At 39.5% G+C, this 25,890-nt stretch overlaps 1 protein-coding gene across 3 annotated transcripts in view; it reads left to right on the top strand.

Moving 5' to 3' along the window:
• Positions 1-25,890, top strand: part of LOC135788075 (Fanconi anemia group A protein) — a 59,350-nt gene that overhangs the window by 10,729 nt on the left and 22,731 nt on the right. For all 3 annotated transcript variants that reach the window (XM_065291158.2, XM_073813411.1, XM_073813410.1), the window contains 8 exons: positions 3,221-3,293; positions 3,916-4,058; positions 4,143-4,238; positions 12,499-12,566; positions 13,874-13,980; positions 14,978-15,070; positions 15,282-15,339; positions 15,442-15,554. In XM_065291158.2, the coding sequence (XP_065147230.1) occupies positions 3,221-3,293; positions 3,916-4,058; positions 4,143-4,238; positions 12,499-12,566; positions 13,874-13,980; positions 14,978-15,070; positions 15,282-15,339; positions 15,442-15,554 (751 nt within the window). The remainder of the gene's footprint in view (positions 1-3,220; positions 3,294-3,915; positions 4,059-4,142; positions 4,239-12,498; positions 12,567-13,873; positions 13,981-14,977; positions 15,071-15,281; positions 15,340-15,441; positions 15,555-25,890) is intronic.

Raw genomic sequence — 25,890 nt, 5'->3', positions numbered from 1 at the left:
GAAAAGTGAAATATGTTCTGCAATAATATTGGCATGTTGTGCAATTCATCCTCATAAAGAATATAGTTCACAGAACGAAATAATGTACAAAACTGATATTCTGGCGGAGCAGATATAGATGCAATTACATAGACAGATAGATAGATAATTAAGGAGATATATAGATAGATAGATAAATAAATAGATAGATGTATTAATTGTCCACTGGGGAAAGTTGTTTTCATAGTAAACCATATCTTCATAATCTACGGAATTATGGTATTCATGCATATGCCTTAAGTGTGTTTTATTTTTGATAAAACAATGTATGGCGTATGTCTAAACCGTTCAGAAAGCAACAAGAAATTACATTTGCGCTGAACAATGTCCCCTTTCCGCCACCCGTGGCAGACACACTCTGGCGATGGAGTGCTAGACGTTTTTGTGCCTCGACTTTGATGTCCGACCATTTCTTTATTTCGGCCACGGTCCGAGGTTGTGAGGCTACAGCATTTACGGAGTCTGCCACCGTTTGCCACTCAAGTGCCTTTTTTGGCATTAGTAATGCCCACACTGTGCCCTCCAAAAAACATTTTTCTCCTCTTTTCCACCTCGCCAACGATAACTTTTACTTCACATTGAGTGAAGTTACGTTTTTTTGATTTCCTCTCTGTGTTTGCCATGATTTCGCAATCAATGCATATTAACTTGTGGGCGTTTCACGGACTATTTATGGACAACTATGGGCGTGTCATGAAGCCGCAAAAGCTGTGCTACATTTAGAATTGATTGTGATTTATTAAGGGAAAAATGCGTAGGATGTGCGTGCACACGGTTTTATAAATCCGATTATTTCTGTGCGTACGCGCGTCCTATGTTTCTTTCGTACGCCACTTCTGACGCAAATCCTACGCAAAGTTTTATAAATGAGGCCCCTGGACTGGAGTTGTAAGATATTTTGTAAGCAACTGTTTGTGATTTCACCTGTGCTGGTTCAATGGCCCATTAAACCTCCCGTTCTGTCTCTGATTTTGAAGCTTTGATTGTGTTTATAGTGGGCAATATAACATGTGTTCACGTGTAAAAAACGCTGTATTTTTCACACAATTTACTTATCTGTATAGCGCTGTTTTCACTGTCCTCAAAACAGGCTGATGTCTTCCTTGTTATGTGAAGTCCCTCCTTCAGAAATACGTAACAAGTTCTGATTGTGTAGTTTGTTTAGTGTGCTGTGATTCGATAGCAGCTTAGCTTAGCAGAGCCATTTGAGCCAAAGCTGGTGACTGACGTATTCATGTGGGCGGAGTTTAGTCAATTAACTGTTTTACTGACGTCATTAAAGCAGGAAATAGAGGGCAAGTCCAAACCGGCCGTTCGTTGTAGGCTTTTAAAGAGGAATTATATTGAAGAAAATATATCGCCTGGCAGTGAACTTTGAGCTTTAAAGCAGACATATCATGCTTTTAAATCTGTCCTTTTTACATATAAATCATCTATTTGTGGTCTATATAAAGCAAAACTGCAATGCTTGGGTCTGAATTCATCATTATTATAGCCCCACAGGCCCCCTTTCTACCCCTTTTCTGATGTGCATCTGAGAGCAACTCGTTTTGGTACTGTCTTTTTAAATGCACGTCATACCCTGCCCCCTCTCCAGGTTGCAGAGGTGACACTCGGTTAAACTCCACCCCGTTCGGCCATTTTTGTAGTTTTATAGCAGAGATACGATTATCTAGCGGCACAGAAACTTTTTATTCACTCGTTATTCACAAAATGTCAACAACGGAAGACTTGTCCATCCAGCCTTATATGTTCGCGCCAGAGTCGGAAATGGAGCGAGATGAAAATGAAGACGACGAAGCTGCAGAACAACGTCTTCATATGGAGGTATCGCAATGGTGTGTTAATGCCGTTTGTCAAACCGAAGGCCGCAGCCTCCGGAGGTCGCATTTCTAGGCTGCATACGTCATCAAGGCTGTCTTATTCTTAGTTAATTGTAAGTTGTTGTAATATGCTATAACTTAATCCCGGGTTGATGACCACATGCGACATCCGCAGGCTGCAGCCTTCGGATTGAGAAACAGCACTGCTAAACCATGACCACCGTGTTCTTTAAAGTTATTTACAGCTTACCGAAGTGCTCTGCTCATCGTCTCCAAAGATAGAAGCAATTGACCCCTCAATCAGACGAAGTCTATCGGCAAATCCTACGTTATACTGGTGGAGGTTGGTGAAATAGTTATCCTTGAAGTGCTTTGCGCACAAAAAAATGACATTTCCGTGAAAAATAAAACTCAACCAGGCACAGGTTCAACAACCGAACATTTTGATTTACTCTCTCGTAACTTCTGCATCCTTGAGCTTGGACTACAATATCGCAGCGAGAAATTGAAAATGGCGGATTGCTCGTAGTGTTGGGCTGGGAGTCGATGTCCTTATTTGGCAGTTCCGCTGCAAATACTGTGACGTAATTTTTCAAAAAATGTAATAGATAATAGAAAAATCAGAACAGGTTGGAAAATATGACCAAAACAGAATAAAAAAGATATCAACAAAGCACCTGAAGAGACTAATTTCAACTTTTATGTACTTCTAAACACTATAAATATACAACAAAATGCATTTAAGAGCTAAGAAAGTGGATTTAGCATGATATGTCTCCTTTAAAATTTTACAGGTATTATTTATGCTATTATAGCAACATTAAACACTAACTAGGGTTTAAAAATGGTATCAGGAAGAACGTGACCTTTAAATCCCAGTTTTTATGGGTGATGCACTTTTTATGTCTGTTTTATTTCTGAACTACAGTATAAAGCACAAACAACTACAAACAACTACACATTGATATTATTATTGACATTTACATAATAGATCCTTGGGAGCAATGATCACAGTGAATTTATGTCCCAAAGCTCAAAGCCCATCTAAGTTGTTTCAGCTCTACCTATAAATACTGAACTCTCAGAACATTTCATACTTCCTGTTTTGCAAACCTACATACTTCCTAAAATTACCATTAACATTGAAATGCTATCTTGCATCTTTGTCGACCTGGGTATGCACTTGCTATGCACTGTCTAATCCTCTCTAACAGTTAAACAATCATCAAAAAAAAAACGAATAAGCATTTTTGAGTAAAATAGCAAATGAACAGATACAATATATGAATAATAAAAATAAACAATAAAAATTTCCAGTACAATGTATACATAACTGAATGTTGTTCTGTCATTTACAGTCACATGGTAACCTTAGCTGTGGCAAATATGAGCATCTGGATCTGAACACGGACATTCAGTTTTCTGCTCTCGGTGAGATTTGCATCTTCATTACACTTGTGGTTACTTCATCTCAATTTTCATTACATGTCTGTAATACAGTCAGCAAAGCATCAAAGTTTGTGGGCGTGGTTTAATGAAAGTAAATACTGGTTATTAACTATTGATTGACCCCTCAAAAAATCACTAGTCAACATGTAAATTTGTTTCTAGAAAACATTTCTCAAACTGGTAATAATATATATAACATTAATTTAATTATTAACATTTTTGCAGATTTTGCAGTACATTTACGATTGAATTGTGTTCTATGTAATTTACGTACAGTACATACATGTGTTTTTACACCACCATCATGAGTCTCTTGTGCTCCCTGCACAAAACAATAACACAGCTCAAACCATAATGTCTTCTTTGTGAACAAGTGACTATTATGAATCTTTCAAAATAATTACGTGTGATTCAAAATCCCAAGCAAGTTAAGGGTTGTCTCACTATTGATCTTCAACCACTGAAAGGATGACAGTCCTGAGTCTGACTAAGCTTTTGTATCAAGTGTTTTTTAAATTGTTGGGCTCTTTAAATTTTGACTTATGTTTGTTCAGTGTTCTTCTTCTGTCATTGTGTGATTTGTTTTCTATATGTTAACTTTCAGAGGAGGAATTACGAAGGCTATCGGAACAGATGAAGGTTCCAGTTGAGCTCCTGTCAGTAAGACTTCTGTATGAAAACCTTCAGAAATTAAGCACATTTCCTGACAGAGGCTTTAAAGGCATTTTGCTCGACTCCACACTGAGAGTATGTGTCTGTTCACACATAAATTCAGTTAAACTGAGGATTTTCTGTTGGATATATTATTGGATATAAAATGTGTTTGAACAGGCTGATGTGAACAAATTATTGAAGACCATGCAGAAACTTCTGTCTGCTGGAATGTTGAGTCCTGAACTTCTGTGGCAGGAGTGCTCAAAACTTCAGGTGTGTTTGTGTCTACATGAAATTCTGGCTTTAGTTCAATATCAGCTCAGTATTGATGCCAGTTCACTTAAGCTGCCCAGATAAAATTAACGAAAGTCATAAAATCTGTTTGCAGGTGAAGTGTTGATGATATGTTTTACTCTTGTTTGTTATGCAACAAAAACATTTACTAAACTAATACTTGGTTATTAGCTGCGCAAATTGTGCGATTAAGCTTGACATGCTTCTACATGAATTATGGTGAAATGCCACTACATCCAAAAGCCAGAGGGCGCTCCCGTGCAAAAACTCAATATGCGTTGCGACAGCTCCAGGTAATGCCTATAAGCATATTCTTAAGCAAATCTTTTTAGGTATTTTGATGATAATAAAAATATTTAGAATTATTATTTTAACGAGTGTTGTTATTAGGGATGCACCGATACCGATACTGGTATCGGGTATCGGCCTTGATACCACATTTTCTAAAGTACTCGTACTTGTTAAAAGTCCCCCGATACCTGGAATCGATACCACGGTCTGAGGAATGTCTATGTTTGAGCGGCGTGTAAGGGGTTAATGCCTCTGGTGTTGTCCAAAGAGGCAGAGTTTACAACAAACTGGAAAACTAGTCCTTTGTTTTTTTGTTAAATTATATGTCTAAAGCTGTTACCTGTAAATTTAAATCATGTTTTTTTTATTAAGTACTCGGTATCGGCAAGTACTGAAATCCAAGTACTCGTACTTGTACTCGTATTCCAAAAAAGTGGTATCGGTGCATCCCTAGTTGTTATAAATGACTCAAAATCACAGTAAGGACTTTCTAAGAGCCATAATACATGAAAGAGCTGTGCATAACATCGCCTTTGCGATTCAGCATCAATATCAGACAGGTATTAGTAGTATAAATCGTGATTGGTTAAACGCAGTGGTCACATTTTAAGTATGCATTCCATACTTGACAAACATCTTACTTTCTTCCTTTTTGGTATCATAGCACAGACGTGTATAAGCTAATAGGGGTTTTAATGCTGTTTAAGGGTGTATTCACACCAGTTCACTTGCTTTAGTCCGGACAAAATAAAATGTTTTTTTTTTTGTGCGGTTCGCATTCACACTGCCCTTTTTGCAAGTGAACCAAAATGGGTAAACAAAACCACATGTGTATTAAGGTCATTCATTCATTGGACAAATTATCAGGTGGAGGAAAGCAGGAAGAGCAAAATCATGGATATAATTCTTAATGCAATATTTGTTCTGTTACTGATTGGGTGTTATCAGCAGGTAAACTATATATATAACTATAAACTATATAACTATAAAATCTAGACACTATATTGAAGAGCACATACAATGTCATCTAAATGATATTATAATATAATATTTTGCAAAGACAGCATGTTCTGAAAGTTGCGCTGTGCAGAAGACGGATCAGGTATGAAGTTATCAGGCTTTTGCGCCACACAGATAGAGAGAGATGCGCTGCGTTGCTTTCATTATTCATACAAATAGCTATTCAGACAGTGGTCTATAGCAGGGGTTCCCAACCTTTTTTGTGCTAGGGACCAGCATATTCATAAAAAAAATTCCAGGGACCAGTTGTGAATTTGAATGCCTCAATTTTAAGATGCATCGTTTGAAAAACAGTAACAGCCTATCATTTAATTGCATATAATGAACTAGGTGGCAACAAAGGCTATACTTGCATGCATATCTTTTAAAACTTTCAGACCGGTTCACAAAATGTTTCCCTTTTCTCCCATACAATTAGGTCTACTTCAAAAGCAACTTACACAGCACTCACTCACTAGCGGGTGGCAGTAATGGCAAATTGTATGTTAATACCAGTTTTACCTGTCCAATCTCTCCAGAACCACTAAAGACAATCACTTCAACAGCAACTTAGTGTTTTCACTTACCAACAGGTGACAACAAAGACTAACTGTATGAAAATAAGAGCCAGTTTCAACAGTCAGACAGTTTTAGAATACAATATCAAATACACAGTATTTTTGTTCAGCCTAATCACTAATCAGCCAATAATTTTTAAAAGTATTAAATTAGAGATTAAGCTTTAACCTTTAACAAAAAATACCAGGCCAGACCAATGAGAACAAAACTATTTTAATGTGGAAAAAACGCACGCATTCAAAACAACGCAGAGCGTGCCGGAGTCATGTTTGGGATCATTTTACACTATATCATGACTATAAGTTTGCGTGTTCATTCTTAGCTTTTGGTAAATGTAAGTTATAATATTGTGTTTATTTTGTGTATCTGATTTATCTTATGATAGGATGCATTTGGTTAAAAATGAATGCAGAAAGTGTTACCTGGTGATCCGCAGCTTCAGCGCGTGGAGCTCAAACGGCACTGCATGACTAATAATGACTATTGGGACTATCATATTAAATAACATTATAAAGAGAACAATGTTGTAATAAAACATTGTGAATTATTTTGGTTTATTTGCCGTGTCGCGTTGTTTCGAGGAAGAGCGCGTCCACAACATGAGTCATTCTGAATGGCACATAACTTAGTTCGAATTCACTTGTGCATTCTCTTAATTTTGTGCATATATAATTTGTAATGTTATGTTTATTTTGTATATATCTGATTAATATCATCTAGTCAGGATACGTTTATTTGCGTTAAATAAAGCGCTAGCAATGCTCCAGTTTACTGGTATCTATTTAACGCACGCACCTCAAACAACAATGCACAGCTAATAATAGCGATGAAAACACTATTTTATTACTAAATTGTTGTGAATTTATTGGTATTTGTTATTTTCAGCACGTTGTTCCAGGAAGAGCGCATCCACAACAGTCAAAATAATATTTTTAAATTAATTAAATATAAAAAGTAGCTATATTGTTTGAAATTGTTATTTACTGATATTTCTATTTTGCAAAATTGAAAATTAAATAGAAAATATAGACGGTTTCATCGGACGCACGTGATACACGTCTGGATCCGAACCTTACTTCCGGTTTCGTTTTTTTAATGTTCTGACTAGTTGCTAAACTCGTCGAAAATAACAAATGTTTTGGTTTCCTAGGTAATCTATGTGTTGTTTTGTTTGCTTGTTATATAAATAAACTATGTTTAAAGAACTTTGTTGTTATTTATTATTAGCGGAGTTTACCGGAAGTTACGTGCGGACCGCGACAGCGGCTTGTTTATGTTGTTACTGCTGAAACGGTCTATACTTTGGGGACGGGAGTTATATGAATATGTAATGCGCATTTACTCGTTGATTTATTTGTTGAAGCCCGCTCATCTCTCCACATACTTTTCTGTCACTTCAGGTGCACCGCGCTTAATTTGTAGTCCGCAAGGTGCTCAAAGAAACACATTTTAATTGATTTATTGTTTATGTTTTGGATTAAATAACATTACATGTCATAGCATTTAAAAAAGATTATTATTATTATTATTATTATTATAAAATATAATTCTGGAAATATTCTGGGAATATTTCAAGGCCCGGCACTAACGGGTCCACGGACCGGCACTGGACCGGGGGTTGGGAATCACTGGTCTATAGCCACGTGATGTGTTTATTTTATGTTACTAACACCCAAAGTTTATAAATAAAATAATTGTTCAAACACAATTATTTCAGTCCCTCCAGGATTTCACAATTTATTTTTGCGATCAACAGGACGGTAATTTGGCGGCAGTAATTTTCAGAAATTTGCGCTATATATATAATAATTCTCTCTAATTATGATAACAATGCTTGTATAATATTAAATTAGAAGTTCTCAAGTAATTAAATAATTAAGTAAACAGTGAGTGCTATATGCTAATAAGAACAGATGAGTAAAATGAAAATATGACAAATAAATACTTTCAATTCAATTTTATTTATATAGCGCTTTTCACAATTGTTAATTGTTGCAAAGCAGCTTTACATGAGTAGATGTAGAGGAGAACATTGAAAATCAATACATAGTATAAGAAGTAGAATATAGCGGCTAAGGATAAAAAACCGTGTAAGCGAGCATATTAATAATGTAACGTATACAGTAAAGTGCTAAGTTAAGCCAAAGTTGGCTGACTCTCCCTGGGACTAAAAAACCCCCTAGGAGAAAACCCAATGGGAAAAAATCCTAGAAGGACAAAAAACCCTAGGGAGAAATTAATATTTATATTTATAATAAATAGACACGGTAGGGATAGGAAGCGGGTAAGCGGATTAAACTGGTTCAGCCGGTGGCCGTTGGTCGTGCATCGGTTGGGCGTCACGTTGAAGGACATCCAGTAGATCAGTGGTGCGATGACCTTCACAGCAACAGGAACTGGGTCTGTTTGTCTCATTGTCCTCAGGGTCGAGGACGAGACAGGGAGACAAAAACAGAATTCTATTAGCGTAGGGGCCGTTCGCATGTAATGCAAGTGTCATACATTATAGTGGTTTAATTCAGCTCGGTTCCAGACAGGCTAACTATTGCGGCAAGAGTAAATTACCCGTATGAGGTATGTGAGTGCTTTATTCTAGACAAAATAACTACTGCGGGAAAAGTACATTTACTGGACATTCTATGTGAATGCTTTGTTAAAGAAGAATGTCTTAAGTTTAGATTTAAATTGTTCGACTGTGTCTGATACTCGAACATTATTTGGTAAATCATTCCAGAGCTTAGGGGCTAAGTAAGAAAAGGATCTACCACCTTTAGACACTTTTGATATTCTAGGGATAATTAAGTAACCCGAATTTTGTGATCGCAGTTTACGTGGTGGATTATATTCTGATAGTAGTTCTTTAATATACGAGGGCGCTAGGCCATTTAAGGCTTTGTAGGTGATTAGTAATATTTTAAATTGTATGCAATATTTAACTGGTAGCCAGTTTAAAGATGGCAGAATTGGACTAATGTGGTCATACTTTTTAGATCGAGTAAGCACTCTTGCGTTTACCTGATTTGCATGGCATCCCCCGAGTAACGAGTTACAATAGTCTATTCTAGAGGTCATAAAAGCATGGATAAGCTTTTCTGCATCTGATGCAGACAGCATATGGCGTATTTTTGAGATATTTCTAAGATGGAAGAATGCTGTGCGGCAGACGTTGGAGATATGACTATCGAAAGATAGATTGCTGTCAAACATTACGCCTAAATTCTTAACCGTGGAAGATGGCACCACCGTGCAGCCATCTATGGGCAACTTGTAATCTGACATATTATGTTTGGAGCGATTTGGTTCAATAATAAGTATCTCTGTCTTATTGGAGTTTAGCATAAGAAAGTTATGTGCCATCCAGTCCCTAATATCACTAATGCAGTCTGTTAGCTTAGCAAACTGGTGGGTTTCGCTAGGATGTGACGAGATGTAAATCTGGGTATCATCCGCATAGCAGTGAAAACTTATGTTATGTTTCCTGATAATGTCTCCTAGAGGTAACATATATAACGAGAATAGGATAGGGCCTAGAACTGATCCCTGAGGTACACCGTATTTAATGGGGGAGTGATAGGATTCTTCCTCATTTACATAAACAAAGTGATATCGATTGGTTAGATACAATCTAAACCAGGCTAACACCTGACCACTGATGCCAACATAGTTTTCTAGTCTATTGAGTAGGATTCTGTGATCTATTGTGTCAAAGGCTGCACTAAGGTCTAGTAATATAAGGATTGAGATTTCACCACGATCGGATGTTAATAGGAGGTCATTTGTAACTCTAGCAGCGCTGTCTCTGTGCTATGGTGGGGCCTGAATCCTGATTGGAACTTTTCATATGTATTATTATTCGCTATGAATGTGCGTAGCTGGCTTGCCACTACTTTTTCTAATATTTTAGAAAGAAAAGGTAGATTTGAGATTGGTCTAAAGTTATTAAGATCTCCCTGGTCAAGGTTTGGTTTTTTAATGAGCGGTCTAATAACTGCTAGTTTGAAAGCTGCTGGAACGTATCCTAATTCTAGCGATGAGTTAAAGAGATTTAGTACCGTGTCGGACACTACATGAAATACCTCTTTTAGTAATTTTGTGGGAATGGGGTCTAATATACAGGACGATGATTTAGATGACGTTACTAATTTAGAGAGCTCTTCTATTGTAGTAGGTTTAAATGACTCAAGATGTTCGTATGATAATCTAGTGGTCAATGTACTATTGGGTAGAGTGGTGGCTGCTTGCGTAGTTTCTATGTTTTCCCTAATAGAAATAATTTTGTTAGTAAAGAAGTTCATGAAGTCGTTACTATTGTGTTGGAATTTACTATTGGTTTCTGTTTGTTCTTTGTTTCTAGTCAGTTTCGCAACTGTGCTAAAGAGGAAACGAGGGTTGTTATGATTTTCTTTAATAAGCGTACTGAGATAGGTAGATCTGGCGGTTTTAATAGCCTGTCTGTAGTGTTGAACACTCTCTTTCCATGCTGAACGCCATACCTCTAACTTTGTGTTTCGGTAGTTTCTTTCCATTTTTCTAGCTACTTTTTTAAGGGCTGCAGTATGATGGTCATACCATGGAGCTGGCGTTTTTTCTTTGATTCTCTTTTTTCGTATGGGAGCAACGGCATCCATCGTGCTAGAGCAAACGTTGTTTAGGTTTTCTATTATAATATCCAAATCTTCACGGTTATCTGCTACATGTTTCATACTTCAAGATACAGATACACTGTTTGTTTTTTGATTAACCTAGACAGCTGTCATACAGTGGTTTTAAAAATTGGGTTGCCAGGATGATTTAAGAAAAATGTTTTTGAAATAATTAACCTAAGCCGCATAAATGTTTGATATTAATGAGAACATATAAATCAATCCTTATCGCCAACACTGAGAGAGTTACGTGGCGTAATCTTGTTTTTTTACGGTCGCTTTTTAAAACGTTTGAAAATGACTTACCTACAGTAAAGCACAATAGCCACAAGTCCAAAGAAATTTTTTTTCCCTATAATATGTGTTTACTTTGTGTGTTATTTTTATGCGTGTATGTGACCGGACCGTTGAAGTTCAAAGCCTGAAAGGAAAAAGATCGGTCCTCACGCGCTGACGGAATGCGCACATGTTTCTAACGCAGAGATAATATGATTGTGGACAGATGCCTTTCTTTTGTGTCCCAAGTTCCCAACAACTTAATATAAGGACTAAAAAACCGAAAATTGAAATGCATTATTGCTTCAACCAGTTTTTGGCATTTATGTGAGACAGCAGGTGCGGCACACACCTCACACAGACCTTCACGTATGTATCCTCATGAGATAAATGCATTATACTAGATAACAATTTAAAACTTTAAAATTAAAAAAGATAACGTTGTGATATGTGCACCGGAGATTTTGATTGACTGTTATTATTTGTGGGCCGCGGTATTGCTGGTAATGGGGTGCAGCGTGCTGGAGAGAGACTGAAGTAAAATAAAGGCAGAAATGTTTGCCAAGTTGCCTACTCCGTATCAAAGAATATTAGAAAATTAAAAAAATATATATAATACGACATTTTTAAATTTCTGCTATTATTTTGCCATGAAATAACAAATAATGCAGGTTGGCAAGACATTTCTTTTGATTATGCTTTTTTCCGCGATCGTGGAAAAGTTAAATTATATGCGGATTTAGATGCATAATATTCTGCTATTACAATAAAGTTATTCAAAATCATTGCCGTACAGTATATATATACACGACATAAACTGCTTGTTAGCGTTCTCCCACTAGCAGAATAACAATAATATAATACAATAATATAAATTTGGTGCAAATCGAGGTCGGTACATGTTCACACCTTAAACGAACCGTACCAGAGTTAGTTTGGAACCGGACCGAGACCACCTCATCAGCTGGGTCTCGGTGCGGTTGTTTGGTCCGCACCAAAGTTCGATTGCTGTATTCACACCTGCCCAAAAGGTCCGCACTACGGGGGGAAACGAACTTGAGTTCGATTCAATCGAACCAAACAGGGCAGGTGTGAATACACCCTAAGGTAACTTTGAACATGACATGAGAGTTTTAAATCACTAATCAAATTTAATCATATTTTAATCTTGTAAAATAACAATCGAATCAAATCGGTCCCTAGATTAACACATAAAATATTGAAATATTTTGGCTTTGTTGTGGTTATAGCTTTTAATATTTTGCATTTTCATGGTTGTCTCCTGGATCCGTTTACTTCATATGTAAGTGTCGTACTGTAATTATGGTTTTTCAGGGACAGTATTACAAATGGTATTGACAGAGCTTTATTTGTATTGATATTTTTTGTGGGCATGCATGGTTTATTGAACCAGAACGATATGATGCTGACATTGTTTTATTTGTACACAGCCTATCCTGGAAGTGATATATCATTTGCACACTCACAACATCCTTACGTTGGAGTTCCTGCTGGAAAGGTACAAAGATCATCACATGATCTTCTGCAACTGTAACAAAATCAGTGTTGTGACATTAAGGGTTAGTTCCTGGGAGCCCCAATACCTCTGGTCTTTTCTAAAAAAAGGCTAATATTTGGCAGGTGAAAATTGCATGCCAGTGCCCCCCAATTTAAATACATATATATTTGTGCGTAGGAGCAAAGAGATTCTCTGCCATGTCATTGATGTAGTGGTTATTTGCTAACTACAAAAGATGCAATCGGCAAGTAAACAAAATCTACCCTTGCGGTAATGTCTGCCACTGTCACTGTGTTGCCCCTCTGGACCAACACATGCTTGACCTGGAACACGGTCAAATCTGTACTTGTTCCAAAGGCCCGTAGGAATGCAAGGTTTAAACATAGACACAAAGTGCATTCCCACAATGGTGAGAAAGCCACCCAGTGTGTGTGAAATTGCTCAGGGTGGACGCAGCCCCCCACTGTGTATTCCACTTGCCAAATATCATTGCCCTTGTCTAGAAAAGATTAGAGGTAACTGGGGCTCAAGATTGTTATGTATTAGATATTTGTTTTGTGTATGTTTACCCGAGGGATGATATGTTTTAAATTTTGTATTTTAAGAAAAAAATTGAGGTTTAAAGTAGTGGTGGGCCGATCCGATATTCAGTATCGATATTAGTCCGGTATTGCCGAAAATGGCCGGATCTAATAATGTAGAAGTCGGGGAGTACAATCCGATCCAATCCAACACGGTCCTTAAATGTCATGGCAACTTGGTATTAAGCGCAACTTGCTGAGAAAAATCAATTTGCACAAAGTTGCACTTTAATTTGTCCAAAGTTACACCTTAAATTAAATCTTTGTGCTGACTAACTAAAAATGTTGCTACTAGTCTTTTTGAACATTTAAATAAAAATGAAGCAGCAGTATTGCACAATGTTTCATTGAGTCTTGAATTTGCACAGTCATTTGTTGCACAGTAAAACGTTTGAGTTCTGTAGCTTTGTTGAAGCATGATGCTTTGTGTAGGCCTAACAAATGTGTTATATGTAGCTTAATTGATTAAAAGAGGGCGATAGAGATGGTATTGGATCGGTATCATTAGATACTCAAGGTTGTGGTATCGATATTGGTATTAGACATGAAAAAGTGGTATCGGCCCAGCCCTACTGTAGTTTAAAGATCAACTTGACATAGCTCCAAATTTTGATCAAGTGGCAGCAGCAAACAGGAAGTAGTGTCACTACATTAAACCAACAAAAGAGTGACAAAAACTGAACATTATTTATTCTTAACACAATGTATTTATGGTGTCATGTTCAGGGATGCAGCAATGAGCTCATGGATTAGTGATCAGTTACAATCTCTGTGTGTCTCCATGACGACAACACCACCAGACGACCAACAGATACAACATGACATTCTGACCAGTAAGAATCTTTATCCTTTCTCTCTGCTGATCTTTCAGTTTCTCTTGATCTTTGATCTACATACAGTACATCATCACAAAACTTTACTCAGTTTTTATGACGCTTGAGCTGTTATTAGGGCATTCCTCTAGTGCAGTGTTTCACAATCCTGTTCCTTGAGGACCCCATTCCAAAAAGTTAACCAAATTTACCATTTTGGAAGGAGGCTGATTAGTTGGATCAGGTGTGTTAAATAAGGAGATATCTAAAACTTTCTGGGAGGGGGTGCTTGAGGGCCAGGATTGGGAAGCACTGGTCTAGTGGAATGGATTTGACTGACGGCACTCTGACAAGTGAACAGACAAATGCGCTAAATTAGAGAAAAAGTGAGTGGGTCCAATATCATTACACTGTAAAAATCCTTTGCTGCCTTAATTGTTTTGGTTTAGTCAACTCAAATAGTAGTAAGTTAAAATGACCTGTAAATCTATCTTGACAAGAGATGAGTTGCTACGTCTTATAAAATGAAGTTGACATATTTTAACTATATTTTATAAGTTAAAACAACTTATTTCTAGTCAAGATAAATAATAGTAGGTTGAAATGACTTGATTAAACAAAAAAATTAAGACAACAAATAATTTTTTACAGTGTAGTCTTAAAGTTGTCTTATAATAGATTAGACGCTCATGCACAAATCCAATTTGTGGAAACTATCTGTACCATATGAAATTGCATAGCATCATATTTTATTCATTGCATCATAGCGCATTGAATGACATTGTGCTGAATCAAAATCGGACTGCACCGTAATGAGGTGAATCGCAACGTATGGCATCAGTAACTGCTTCATATGTCTTAAATGTATTGCATCGTAGGCTACTTTATGCATCCAGATGTGTAATGCATCGTACTCCGTTATGGAGATGCACATCCCTAATGTATTCAAATAGTTGTAGTTGTACTGTTTGTTATACTGTATTGTGTGTTGTACTGTTGTGTGTTTGAAATGTTGTAGCTGTAGCATGTGTTCTGCTCCGGAGGGGATTTGAAGACTCCAGTCATAAGCTCACTGATGTATGCTGCTCAATTCTGGACAGCATGATTTCATGTACGTCTTTTCCACTGTCATTTATTTACCAGTTAAGTGCATTACTGTACCATGTAATTTTCACATTGTATGGTTTCAAAAAGGATACGGTTTGTATATTTTGGCTTTTTGGTATTCCATGTGATCCAGAAAGTCAGTGATCAGACTAAAGTAGTGTCCTTAATGATAGTATAGATGCTGATCAGATGTATGTTTTATCTCTAATTCTCAGGGTTTCTGGAATCATTGATTGATAAACAGACTGATCAGACATTAGCCACTAAAGTCTGGTAAACATTTCACCATCAATAACTGATCTGGTGTCCGATGTGGTTAATAGTTAAATAATTCAGATAAATTGGGATCTGAGTCTTTATGTTTCTTGTGAGCAGGGTTCAGGTGTATGATGTCACAGTGTTTGGTGTCTGTGTTTCTGAAGAAATACTGCAGAGGTTCTTCACGCACACACTTATGCGTGTTCTTACACATCGACCCATCTTTAAAGGTGAGAGTTTACTGTAATAAAATTGTAATTTAAGCTTATTTGTATAGCGCTTCTCAAAGTTTTTCAAATCAGCTTTACAGAAAACGTCTTGGTTACTATCGTAACCTCGGTTCCCTGAGAGAACGTGAACGAGACATTGCATCAGTTGCTGAAGCTGTGGGATTGATCCTTCAATCACGATTACCCTGAAGCCTTATTGCACAACGCCAGTGCAGTTGGAACTTGCGCTGGCCAATGACGCTCAAGACGGCAAAGGAGGCGTGGTCTTCATACTATAATAGCAGCCATCCTGAGCGAATATCTTCAGTAAAAACGACTGAACGAGCGTACAGCCTAACGAAGCCATGAGCACGGCAGCTAACGCAATGTCTCATTCACGTTCTCTCAGGGAACCAAGGTTACGATAGTAACCGAGACGTTCCCTGTCAAGAACGTTTTCTCGACATTGCAGATTGTATAGAACCGCGCCGTGCATACGGCAAGATAGGCCAAGCATAGCGAAGCAAATAACATGCAACAATTTCAATGACCAGCCGGATAACGGCATACTGTACTAAGCACCAGTTAAAAACCATAACAGGGCCTGTCAGCCTACTAGCGTAACTACCACATTAAGCGGGTAAGAAGTAAACGCTAATGAATTAAGCAACATATCTAGCGAGCGGACGGCGTCCAGGGTATAAGTTGTGGAAGTGTTTAGATCAATCCCCCAATCTCAGCATGAAAAGCTGCAATGGCAGCAACATACACTTTAAGGGTGGAGGGCATGCTTCCTGTATCCATTCTGTGCTGTAGAAAGGATAGAATAGCCGACACGGGACAGTTCACCGGGTCAAACTCATTCTCTTTGCACCACGCAGCGAATACCGACCACTTAAGGGCATATAACCGTCTCCCCGCCCAGAGGAGAGCTCATCAACGAGAAGAACAGCGGGCAGTGTGTCTTTTCCTCGGACGCAAACAGATCCACTTCTGCTTTCCCGAACTGACTCCAGATCGGCTCGATAGATAGGGGGTTTAATCTCCATTCCCCTTGGAGAATGCCGTTCCTTAACAGCATATCCGCTCCGCAGTTCATACTGCCCTGTACATGCGTCGCTTTTGTTGAAAGGAGATGACGATCCGCCCACAGCAGTATCGTTTCTGCCTGTCTGAACAGTGGCCTGGAGCGCACCCCTCCCTGGTGATTTATTTATGAAACCACCGTAGTGTTGTCCATCCGGACGAGAACATGATGGCCTCCGATCAGCGTCGTAAAGCTCTGCAGTGCTAAAAAGACGGCTTTGAGCTCTAGACGGTTTATGTGCCACAACCGCTCCGTCTCCGACCAGGAGCCCGAAGCCGGGATGCCATCGCATAGGGCTCCCCAGCCCGTTAACATCGCGTCCGTTGTGACTGCTTTCCGTCTCGTAACCAGCCCAAGTGGGGCATCCCCGCTAAACAGGTTGGGATCCAACCAGGGTCTCAGCGCTCGCATACATCCGTTCGTAACTGTAATGCGCGCTCGTCCTGATATCTACGCCCTGTTGGGCACCCTGGATCGTAACCATAGCTGTAACGGGCGCATATAGAGCAGGCAGGGGTGTGATTCTTCCGGATAAATCCGGAATTCCGGCTTTGCTGACCTGAAAATGAGGCTTTCGTCAATCATGCAAATTAGTGATGCACCGATTTATCGGCTGATTTTTTATGAATTTGAAACCATCGGCATATCGGCAATAGCACGAGAAAGGCCGATACCGATTGTTTATTAATTAACTGCATAAAGAAATCCATTATAAGTAAAAAAAATGAGTTCATGTTGTTAATAAAATAAATGCTGAATAGCAAAAACCACCTTTGAAGGTTGTCATGCTGTCTTATTATATTTGTTTTAGCTTAATTTGTGCCTCTTTTATTATGTTGGTCAGTAAAATGTTAATTAGATCCAATCCATGTTCAGTAAAAATAATTTGATGCAGAAATAAACTAGCTAATAGACCAACTGTATAGTATTGTATACGAGTGTTTAATATCGGTATCGGCATCGGTATCGGCCAGAAGTTGTCTGTTTAAATCGGTATCGGTATCGGCCCAAAAAAATCCTATCGGTGCATCCCTAATGCAAATCCAATTTGTGTGTGTGTGGGGGGGGGTGCAAGGCACTGTTATAAATTACCGCATATCACTCCGCAAGTATTCTATTTATTTGTCACGAATGGAACTTCATTCAAAGCAGAGCTCACTAAAGAGCTTGCAGCCGTATCTCCAGCGTGTGGTGTTGGCTACGAATAAAAAAAATCATGCGTTTGCCTACAAATAGTATGAGAGGAACACATCTTTCACTCTCAACCAAACTAGCCAATAAGAAGTAGAATAGGGAGGGGTCTTTGAGGTGCGGCTGAGGTCCAGCTGCGGTCCAGATGCCGCGTGGCCACGGAGAAGTCATAACAAGTTAACGTTGTCAGCGGGATGAAGAGTTACTATATAAAGCCTAGCCTAGGTAAGACGACCTAATTGATAAAGGACTTAAATCAGTGGCGCTGGGCATGGATAGAAGGAATAGGCAGAGACAAACAGAATTTTTGTAAGAAATTAAGAGAACCAGCCAGGTGTTTGCTGCTTTGACAAAACTGTCCGTTTCAAATCAGGCTATGCCAGTAATGTAAATATCAGATTTCTCGTCGAGGTGAAATGCGGTCTCGCGATATCAATATAAAGTTGCGTTTTTGTTGAAAAGTTTGCTTGCATTAAATTATTCTGTAATCACATACGTTAACACACGCATCCCCGCAAATCAGATCCAAAGTCATCCTGACGAACACACGCATACGTTTGCTCCTCTTAATGGTTTGTGAATCTGGCAGTAATGCTTGCGATTACAGAATAATATAATGACAAACACACACATTAATGGATCTGGTTTGTGAAACGTGTAGCGCTTTACTGTTAGATGCTTTGCCAAAAGCACTATCCAAAAGACAAATGCACTTGACTGCCTTTCCAGAAAGTCACAACATCATTTGAATTAAGTAACTATAATGTTACAGTATCTACTTTAAATTCAGCGTTCAAATGTTGTAATCAATAATTAATCAGTATTAAATGCCCCCACTAATTATTCTATAAACATTAAACATGTTTTGACCAATGGCGAATCTCATTTATCAAGTTGTGTATGTGGTTTGTGTGCCTTATTATTACAATATGCAACCAAAGATTTTACTAAAAGGGCACACATTTGTTTACAAGAACATAAAAATCCTCATAGATGTAGTCACTTATTTTTACTCTCAAAATGCACCACATTGATGTATTTACCTTTAAATGCACAAAATGATTTTGTTCAGTCTGATGCAGTGGCAAGGCTACATAATGGTGAGGGTGGCACTTGGCCACGCAGATTGACGATTGGCCACTCAGATCTATCAATTTTGAGCCCAAATTATATTTAAACTGTATTTCATTTTATATACGTGTGTGTGTGTGTGTGTGTGTGTGTGTGTGTGTGTGTGCATGCGGATGTATGTCGCCATGTCATGGTAGATGTGCCGTATATTTTCCTGCTTTTTTGTCCTTTGCCAATCACACCTATGAGCAGGCCGAGTGGGCAAACCGGGGAGGCTGCTGCCATCAAGCCTAAAAGTCTCTAAAACCGTTTCAGTGGCACGGTGCACCCATGGCTGAATGCATTCAGAGCAAACGTCAGATCTCGTTTGTGCTCCTCTGATAAGAACGCCTTTATTGAGACTGAGTCGAGACGCACACCTAGAAATGCAATCTCCTGCGTCGGAGTTAGAGCACTCTTTTGCAAATTCACACGCAGACCGAGGTTGTCTAAGTGCAAAAGTACTGCGTCTCTGTGAGTGATGAGCGCATCTCTGGATTGCGCTAAGATCAGCCAAATAATTCAGGATGCGAATGCCTCCCGCTCTCAGCGGGGACAGCGCTGTGCCTACACATTTCGTGAATGTGCTTGGGGCGAGAGCCAGGCCGAACGGGAGGACCGTGAATTGGTATGCAGCATCCTTGAATGCAAATCTCAGAAAGCGCCTGTGGTGCAGTGCGATCTGAATGTGAAAATAAGCATCCTTTAGGTCCACTGAAATAAACCAGTCCCCGGGCCAAATGTGGGCGAGGATCTGCTTCAGTGTAGTCACTTTGAAAGCATGTTTGTGTAATGCTCTGTTGATTAGTCTCAAGTCCAAGATCGGTCTGAGACCGGCATCTTTTTCGGGACGACAAAGTACCGGCTGTAAAAACCGCTCTCTCTCTCTTGCATCGGAACTGACTGTATCGCTCGTTTGGCGAGGAGATTGCAGATCTCCTGATGCAATATCGACTCGTCCTGAGCCCGGACTGTTGACGCTCTCACGCCATTGAAACGGGGAGACTCGGAGCGATGTCTAGACGGTGGCGGACCCGTCGGAGCATGAGATGCAGGACGGCGAGGCAGGAAATGGCTCATGGCTTTCAAGTTCTTCATCGCTTCAGAGAAATGCTCTGTGATGGTGCCCACCGCATCACCAAACAGACCATACGGAGAAACGCTTGCGTTTAGCAGGGTCTTCCTGTCGGCCTCTTTCAGGTCAGTGAGGTTTAACCAAAGATGACGCTGCATCACCACCATAAAACCCATGCTGCATCTGATAGCTTGCGCAGATTTTTTAGTAGCTTTCAACGCGAAATCCGTTGCCGCCCTCAGATCCCTGAAGGTGTTCAGATCTGTGCTGCCCTCGTCCAAAGCCTTCAGTGCTGCGCCTGGAAAATCTGTAGGACCGCCATGGTGTGCAGCGCCGACAGAGCCTCTCCCAATGCAGCGTAAGCTTTATTGGCCAGATGCGCCGTCATGCGACATGGCTTAGAGGGTGGTGAAGCCTCACCACCCAAGGAGGAGGACGAATTGCAAAGATGGGCCGCCACAGCGTCCTCGACGGGGGGATACGCAGGTATCCATGGGCTTCCGGTCCATCCACTTTAGAGAAAATCTCCGACCCGCTGGCGCTTTGGTGACCTCATCATGCAGGTCGGAGAGAAAGGGGGCACTTTTTCTCGGAGCAGCAGCGCGGCGGCCCGAGTCAAAAAACCATGAGTCGAGTTTGCTCCTCTGGGGCTCTTGTGGGGTGCTCCACTCGATTTCCAAGTCCTGCACGGCCTTGGAAAGAATGCGCACCAGCTCTTCATGAAAAGAGGGTTGGACATCCGCCTCCAATGCACCGTGCAGAGACTGGTCCCAATCTCCATCAGACGCCGTCAGCGACATCTCATCCTCCTCCGCCGGAACCTCAAAGGAGACAGACTTGGCAGCTCTCAGTTCAGGACGCAGGCTCTCCGCAACGAACTGAACCAGAGAGCAAGTGGGGGGGGAGGCGCGGCTCTCTGATGTGCGAGCGCCTGCTGTAGATGGCTGAGCCCCCACCAACGGCTCTTTGGCGGCAGTGGGAGGCTGCAGCGAGGAGCTTCCGAGGGCGACGTTGAGCCGAGTTCTAAGCACCTTCATCGGGAGATCCTCACAATGAGGGCACTCTGATCTAACCAACGCCGTCTCTGCATGGAGAAGCCCCAGACATATGACCTCCGCACCGCGAGCATATTCGGGACATCCTGGACTGCTAAGAGGGAAGTCCGTCTAGATGCGTTTTCAACAGGTGTCTAGGCGTAGGGAAAATCTTTCAGCTCGTGAAGAGAAAATACTGAAGATATTCACTCAGGACGGCTATTTTAGTAAGAAGACCACGCCTCCTTTGCAGTCTTGAGCGTCATTGGCCAGCGCAAGATCCAACTGCATTGACGTTGTGCAATAAGGCTTCAGGGTAATCGTGATTGAAGGATCAATCCCATAGCGTCAGCTCGACGCAATGTCGAGAGAACGTTCTCGACAGGGAACCATTTTGTTACGTCTATCTGTTAGTAGACAGATGGGAAGAAACGGAGGTAAAAGCAACAGATGGTTTATTAGACATGTAACACAGATCCAGACACAGTGATGGTAATAGATGGTATGATCAGGTTAAATACTGAAAAGAAACAAGCAACTCCAACACAAACACTTCTTTGACAGTCACAGTTATACAAAAGACACTTTCCTTAACGTAGATGAAGAAAGTTTTCAATGAAGACGATGATTAGTAAGCCAATAGAGTAGAGGAGAGTCAGGCAGTATCAACAGTACACTTTTACGAGATCCATGTATTAAAGAGACCATGAGTGAATGAGGAAGTTATAGAGGGTATGCACGTGACGTGACCTTCGGCGAAGTGACTGCGGTTACGCCCACTGAGTGGCAAAAGACAGAGCGGCAGAATTTGTGTACAGTGTGAAATCAGCAAAAACACAGGGAAAATGCGTCTGAATGGGAAAAAGCTGTTGTGCAATAGACTGTACAAAAAGATTTAACAATAATTCTGAGCTATCTGTGTACAAACTGCCAAGAAACAGGAAAAAGAAAAAGGAAAAGTAAATAGATCGTTCATGCCAACGTCCACTGACCACAGGTGGGTTAACAAGTTGCTAGGTTCACTATCAAGCAGAGGTGGACACTACTTAAGTATTTTACTTTCTACTTAAAAGTATTTTTTTTAATATTTGTATTTTATCAGTGTTTTTCTTTGGAAAACATACATATATCATAATTTTTAGTCTATTGGCAAGGCAAGGCAAGGCAAGTTTATTTGTATAGCACATATCATACACAGAGGTCATTCAAAGTGCTTTACACAGAAATGAGAAAACAATATATAAAAAAGAAAATGTAAAAATAAAAGATGCACGATAAAATCACAATAAAACAAAGATACATGACAATTTAAAATAACAATTAAAGAAAGTAAATGTGATTTTAATAAAAACAGTTTAAAATGTTAAAAAGAATAAAACAGGAGTAAAAGTTACTTGAGTTAAAGGGATAGTTCACTTAAAAATGAAAAAACCCCGTCACCATCCACCCATCCCCACGATGCTCCAAACCCGCACGAATGCCCCTCCTCCGACGAACACAAAAGAAGATACCCCGAGAAATGACGGTGTCGTGAGCAATCCAGTCCCCCCGAGCAATTCTGCCCCCCTAGGACCCCAATTGGTACCTAGCAGTAATGCCTGGTCAAAAACTTGTCATCGCGATATCTTGATGCTAATGGCTAATCGAAGCTGCGTTAGTGGTGTAGCAAGCTAGGTACTTTTTACAAAATAGAAGCATACAAAATATTTTTAAAATAAAAGCTTACAAAAATAATATAATTAATGAACTAATATTCATGTTGCAAACACGTGAGCAGCACGTAATGACACACGTAATCGCCTAAAAACCCAATTAATTGCCTTACACAACAAAAACACATTTCAATTTTATGTTATTGATTACTAAGTTATCTGAACGTGAAACATATTTTTTTAAACCTCAGGATTAAAAAAAATGACATTACGTTATTACGGTGAGTGCAACTGGTGTTTGTGTTAAGCTATTTTACCCGATAGCTGTATGCTAAGCTGGTACGTCACGTTAAGCTAATTAAAAAAAATCTAAGAACGAGATTTGGTAGATCTCACCACCTAGAGCATCAGTTATATACTACTATATTAAACGGATAATTTAAAATAGACCAATTGTAATTTTAACAACATTCTAACGATATAAATCATCACGAAATTTTGAAGGAATTGTAATAAGGCGCTACAAAGGCTACCCATGAGGAGTTTTTTCAGCCAATGGAATTACACGGGGTCCTAGGGGGGCAGAATTGCTCGGGGGGACTGGATTGCTCATGACAACGGCAAACACACAGCAGCAAGCGACCATAGACCTCCATAGTAGGAATTTTTTTTTTTAAAGTATTGTGATAAATGACTAAGAAATGATGGTAAGAAGTTCCATCATATTTTTTCTTTTTTTTATTCCCACCATTGAAGTCCACGGTCATCTACCGCTGCTCACTCACCACCACCTCCCAAAATATCCTCCCCCGTGCCCACAAGAAAAAAAGAAACCCACACAGGTCTAGAACAACACGAGGATGAGAAAACGATGACAGAACCCCCATTCCAAAGCGAACCATCCCTTCAAAGTGCAGTCAGTGTGAAGCATCACAGTGCTCATTCAGTAAATGCAGAGTTAAACAGATGTGTTTTTAATCTAGATTTAAAAGTGTTTACTGTTGAAGCACATCTGATCTCTTCTGGAAGTTGATTCCAGCTAGAGGTGGCATAATAACTAAATGCTGACGCACCTTGTTTTGAGTTTTATTAGGTTTATATTCAGTTAGCATATCTGTCATGTATTTTGGTCCTAAGCCATGAAGTGATTTATAAACGAGTAACAATACTTTAAAATCTATTCTAAATGTGACAGGAAGCCAGTGTAAGGACCTGAGGACTGGAGTGATGTGCTGAGATTTTTTGGTTCTGGTCAGAATTCTGGCAGCAGTGTTTTGTATGAGCTGCAGCTGTCTAATGGTCTTTTTGGGGATCCCTGTAAGGAGTCCATTGCAGTAATCCACCCTGCTTGTGATGAAAGTATGAACAAGTTTCTCTAAGTCCTTTCTTGAGACCAAAACTCTTATTCTGGCAATATTTCTGAGATGGTAGTAAGCTGGTTGCTTATCACTTTCACGTGATTACTGAAATTAAGGTCAGAATCTAAAATTACACCAAGATTTCTGACTTTATTTTGTGTTTTTAGAGCCCTAGAGTCAAGGTAAGTACTACGAGCTGGATGGCGCCTTGCATGGCTGACACCTCCGTCGGTGTATGAATGTGTGCGTGAATGGGTGAATGTGAGGCAAACTTGTAAAGCGCTTTGGATGGCCATAGGTCTGTTAAAAGCGCTATATAAATGCAGTCCATTTACCAAGGTAAGTACTAACCTTGAGAGTTTCATCTTTATTTCCAAATACAATGACTTCAGTTTTGTCTTTGTTTAACTGGAGGAAGTTTTGACGCATCCAACAGTTAATTTCGTCAATGCATTTACATAGAGAGTCAATGGGGCTGTAGTCATTGGGTGACAGGGCTAAGTATATCTGGGTGTCATCTGCATAGCTGTGGTAAGCAATTTGGTTCTTTTTCATTATTTGACCAAGTGGGAGCATATACAAATTAAACAGAAGTGTTGCAAGAATTGAACCCTGTGGGACTCCACATGTCATGGATGTCCACTCAGATTTATGGTTACCTATGTTCACATAGTAACCTCTCCCTTTTAGGTATGATTTAAACCATTTGAGGACCATCCCAGAGAGCCCTACCCAGTTTTCCAGTCTATGTATGAGTATGGTGTGATCTACCGTGTCAAAGGCAGCACTAAGATCTAGTAGCACCAGCACTGATATTTTACCTTAATCAGAGTTTAAGCAAATATCATTTATTATCTTTATGAGCACTGTCTCTGTGCTGTGGTGCTGACGGAAACCAGATTGAAAATTGTCCAGATAGCCATTTGAGTTAAAGAATTTGTTCAGCTGATTGAAAAGAACCTTTTCAATGATCTTGCTTATAAAGGGAAGATTTGAGATTGGTTTGTAGTTGCTAAGTATGGTTTTGTCTAGGTTACTCTTTTTAGTAGAGGCTTAACAACTGCTGTTTTTAATGACTCTGGGAAAGTGCCTGTGATCAGAGAGGTATTTACTATTTTTAAGAGGTCAGTTTCTAAGCAGAACCTTTTTGAGAAAAGATGTGGGGAGCGTGTCAAGGCTGCAAGTTGATGCTTTAAGATATTGTACTGTTTCTTCCAAGGTTTTTATATCGATTATGTCAAATTCTGAGAGAATGACTTATTTCTGAGGTTGTTGCAATGATATCTGACTGACCACAGTAAAATTTGAGGCCGTATCGATCGCCATTCTGATATTACTGATCTTCTCAGAGAAAAAGGTTGCAAACTCATTGCATTTGTTTTCAGAGAGCATTTCACTAGGAACTTGATTTGGGGGGTTTGTTAGTCTCTCTACAGTAGCAAAGAGAGTGTGAGTGTTGTTTATGTTGTTGTTTATAATGTTTGAAAAGAAGGTCTGTCTAGCTGTGCCTACATTGAAAGCACGAAGACTGTGCTTATAGATGCTATAATGTACTTCAAGTTTTGTTTTCCACCAAATACGTTCAGCTTTTCTGCATGTTCTTTTCTGATGTGTTTCTTCAGGGTGCTTTACGTCTGCCAGTGATCACCCTGACCTTTACTGGAGCTATACCATCAATGGCATCTTTAACTTTTATGTTAAAGTTTTCAAGTAGAACATCAACAGAGTCTGCTGATATGTTTGGCAACATTGATATAGCATTCATAAATACCTCACTGGTGTTCTCATTTATGAACCTTTTTTTGACATAGACAGATCTAGCATCAGTGGCAGGACAGATCAATAAATCA

Source organism: Paramisgurnus dabryanus, chromosome 23 (genome assembly GCF_030506205.2).
Source record: "Paramisgurnus dabryanus chromosome 23, PD_genome_1.1, whole genome shotgun sequence".
In the NCBI taxonomy this organism is placed as follows: domain Eukaryota; kingdom Metazoa; phylum Chordata; class Actinopteri; order Cypriniformes; family Cobitidae; genus Paramisgurnus; species Paramisgurnus dabryanus.
Note: the sequence above shows the minus strand (reverse complement) of the source record. Positions and strands in the feature narration are given on the sequence as shown.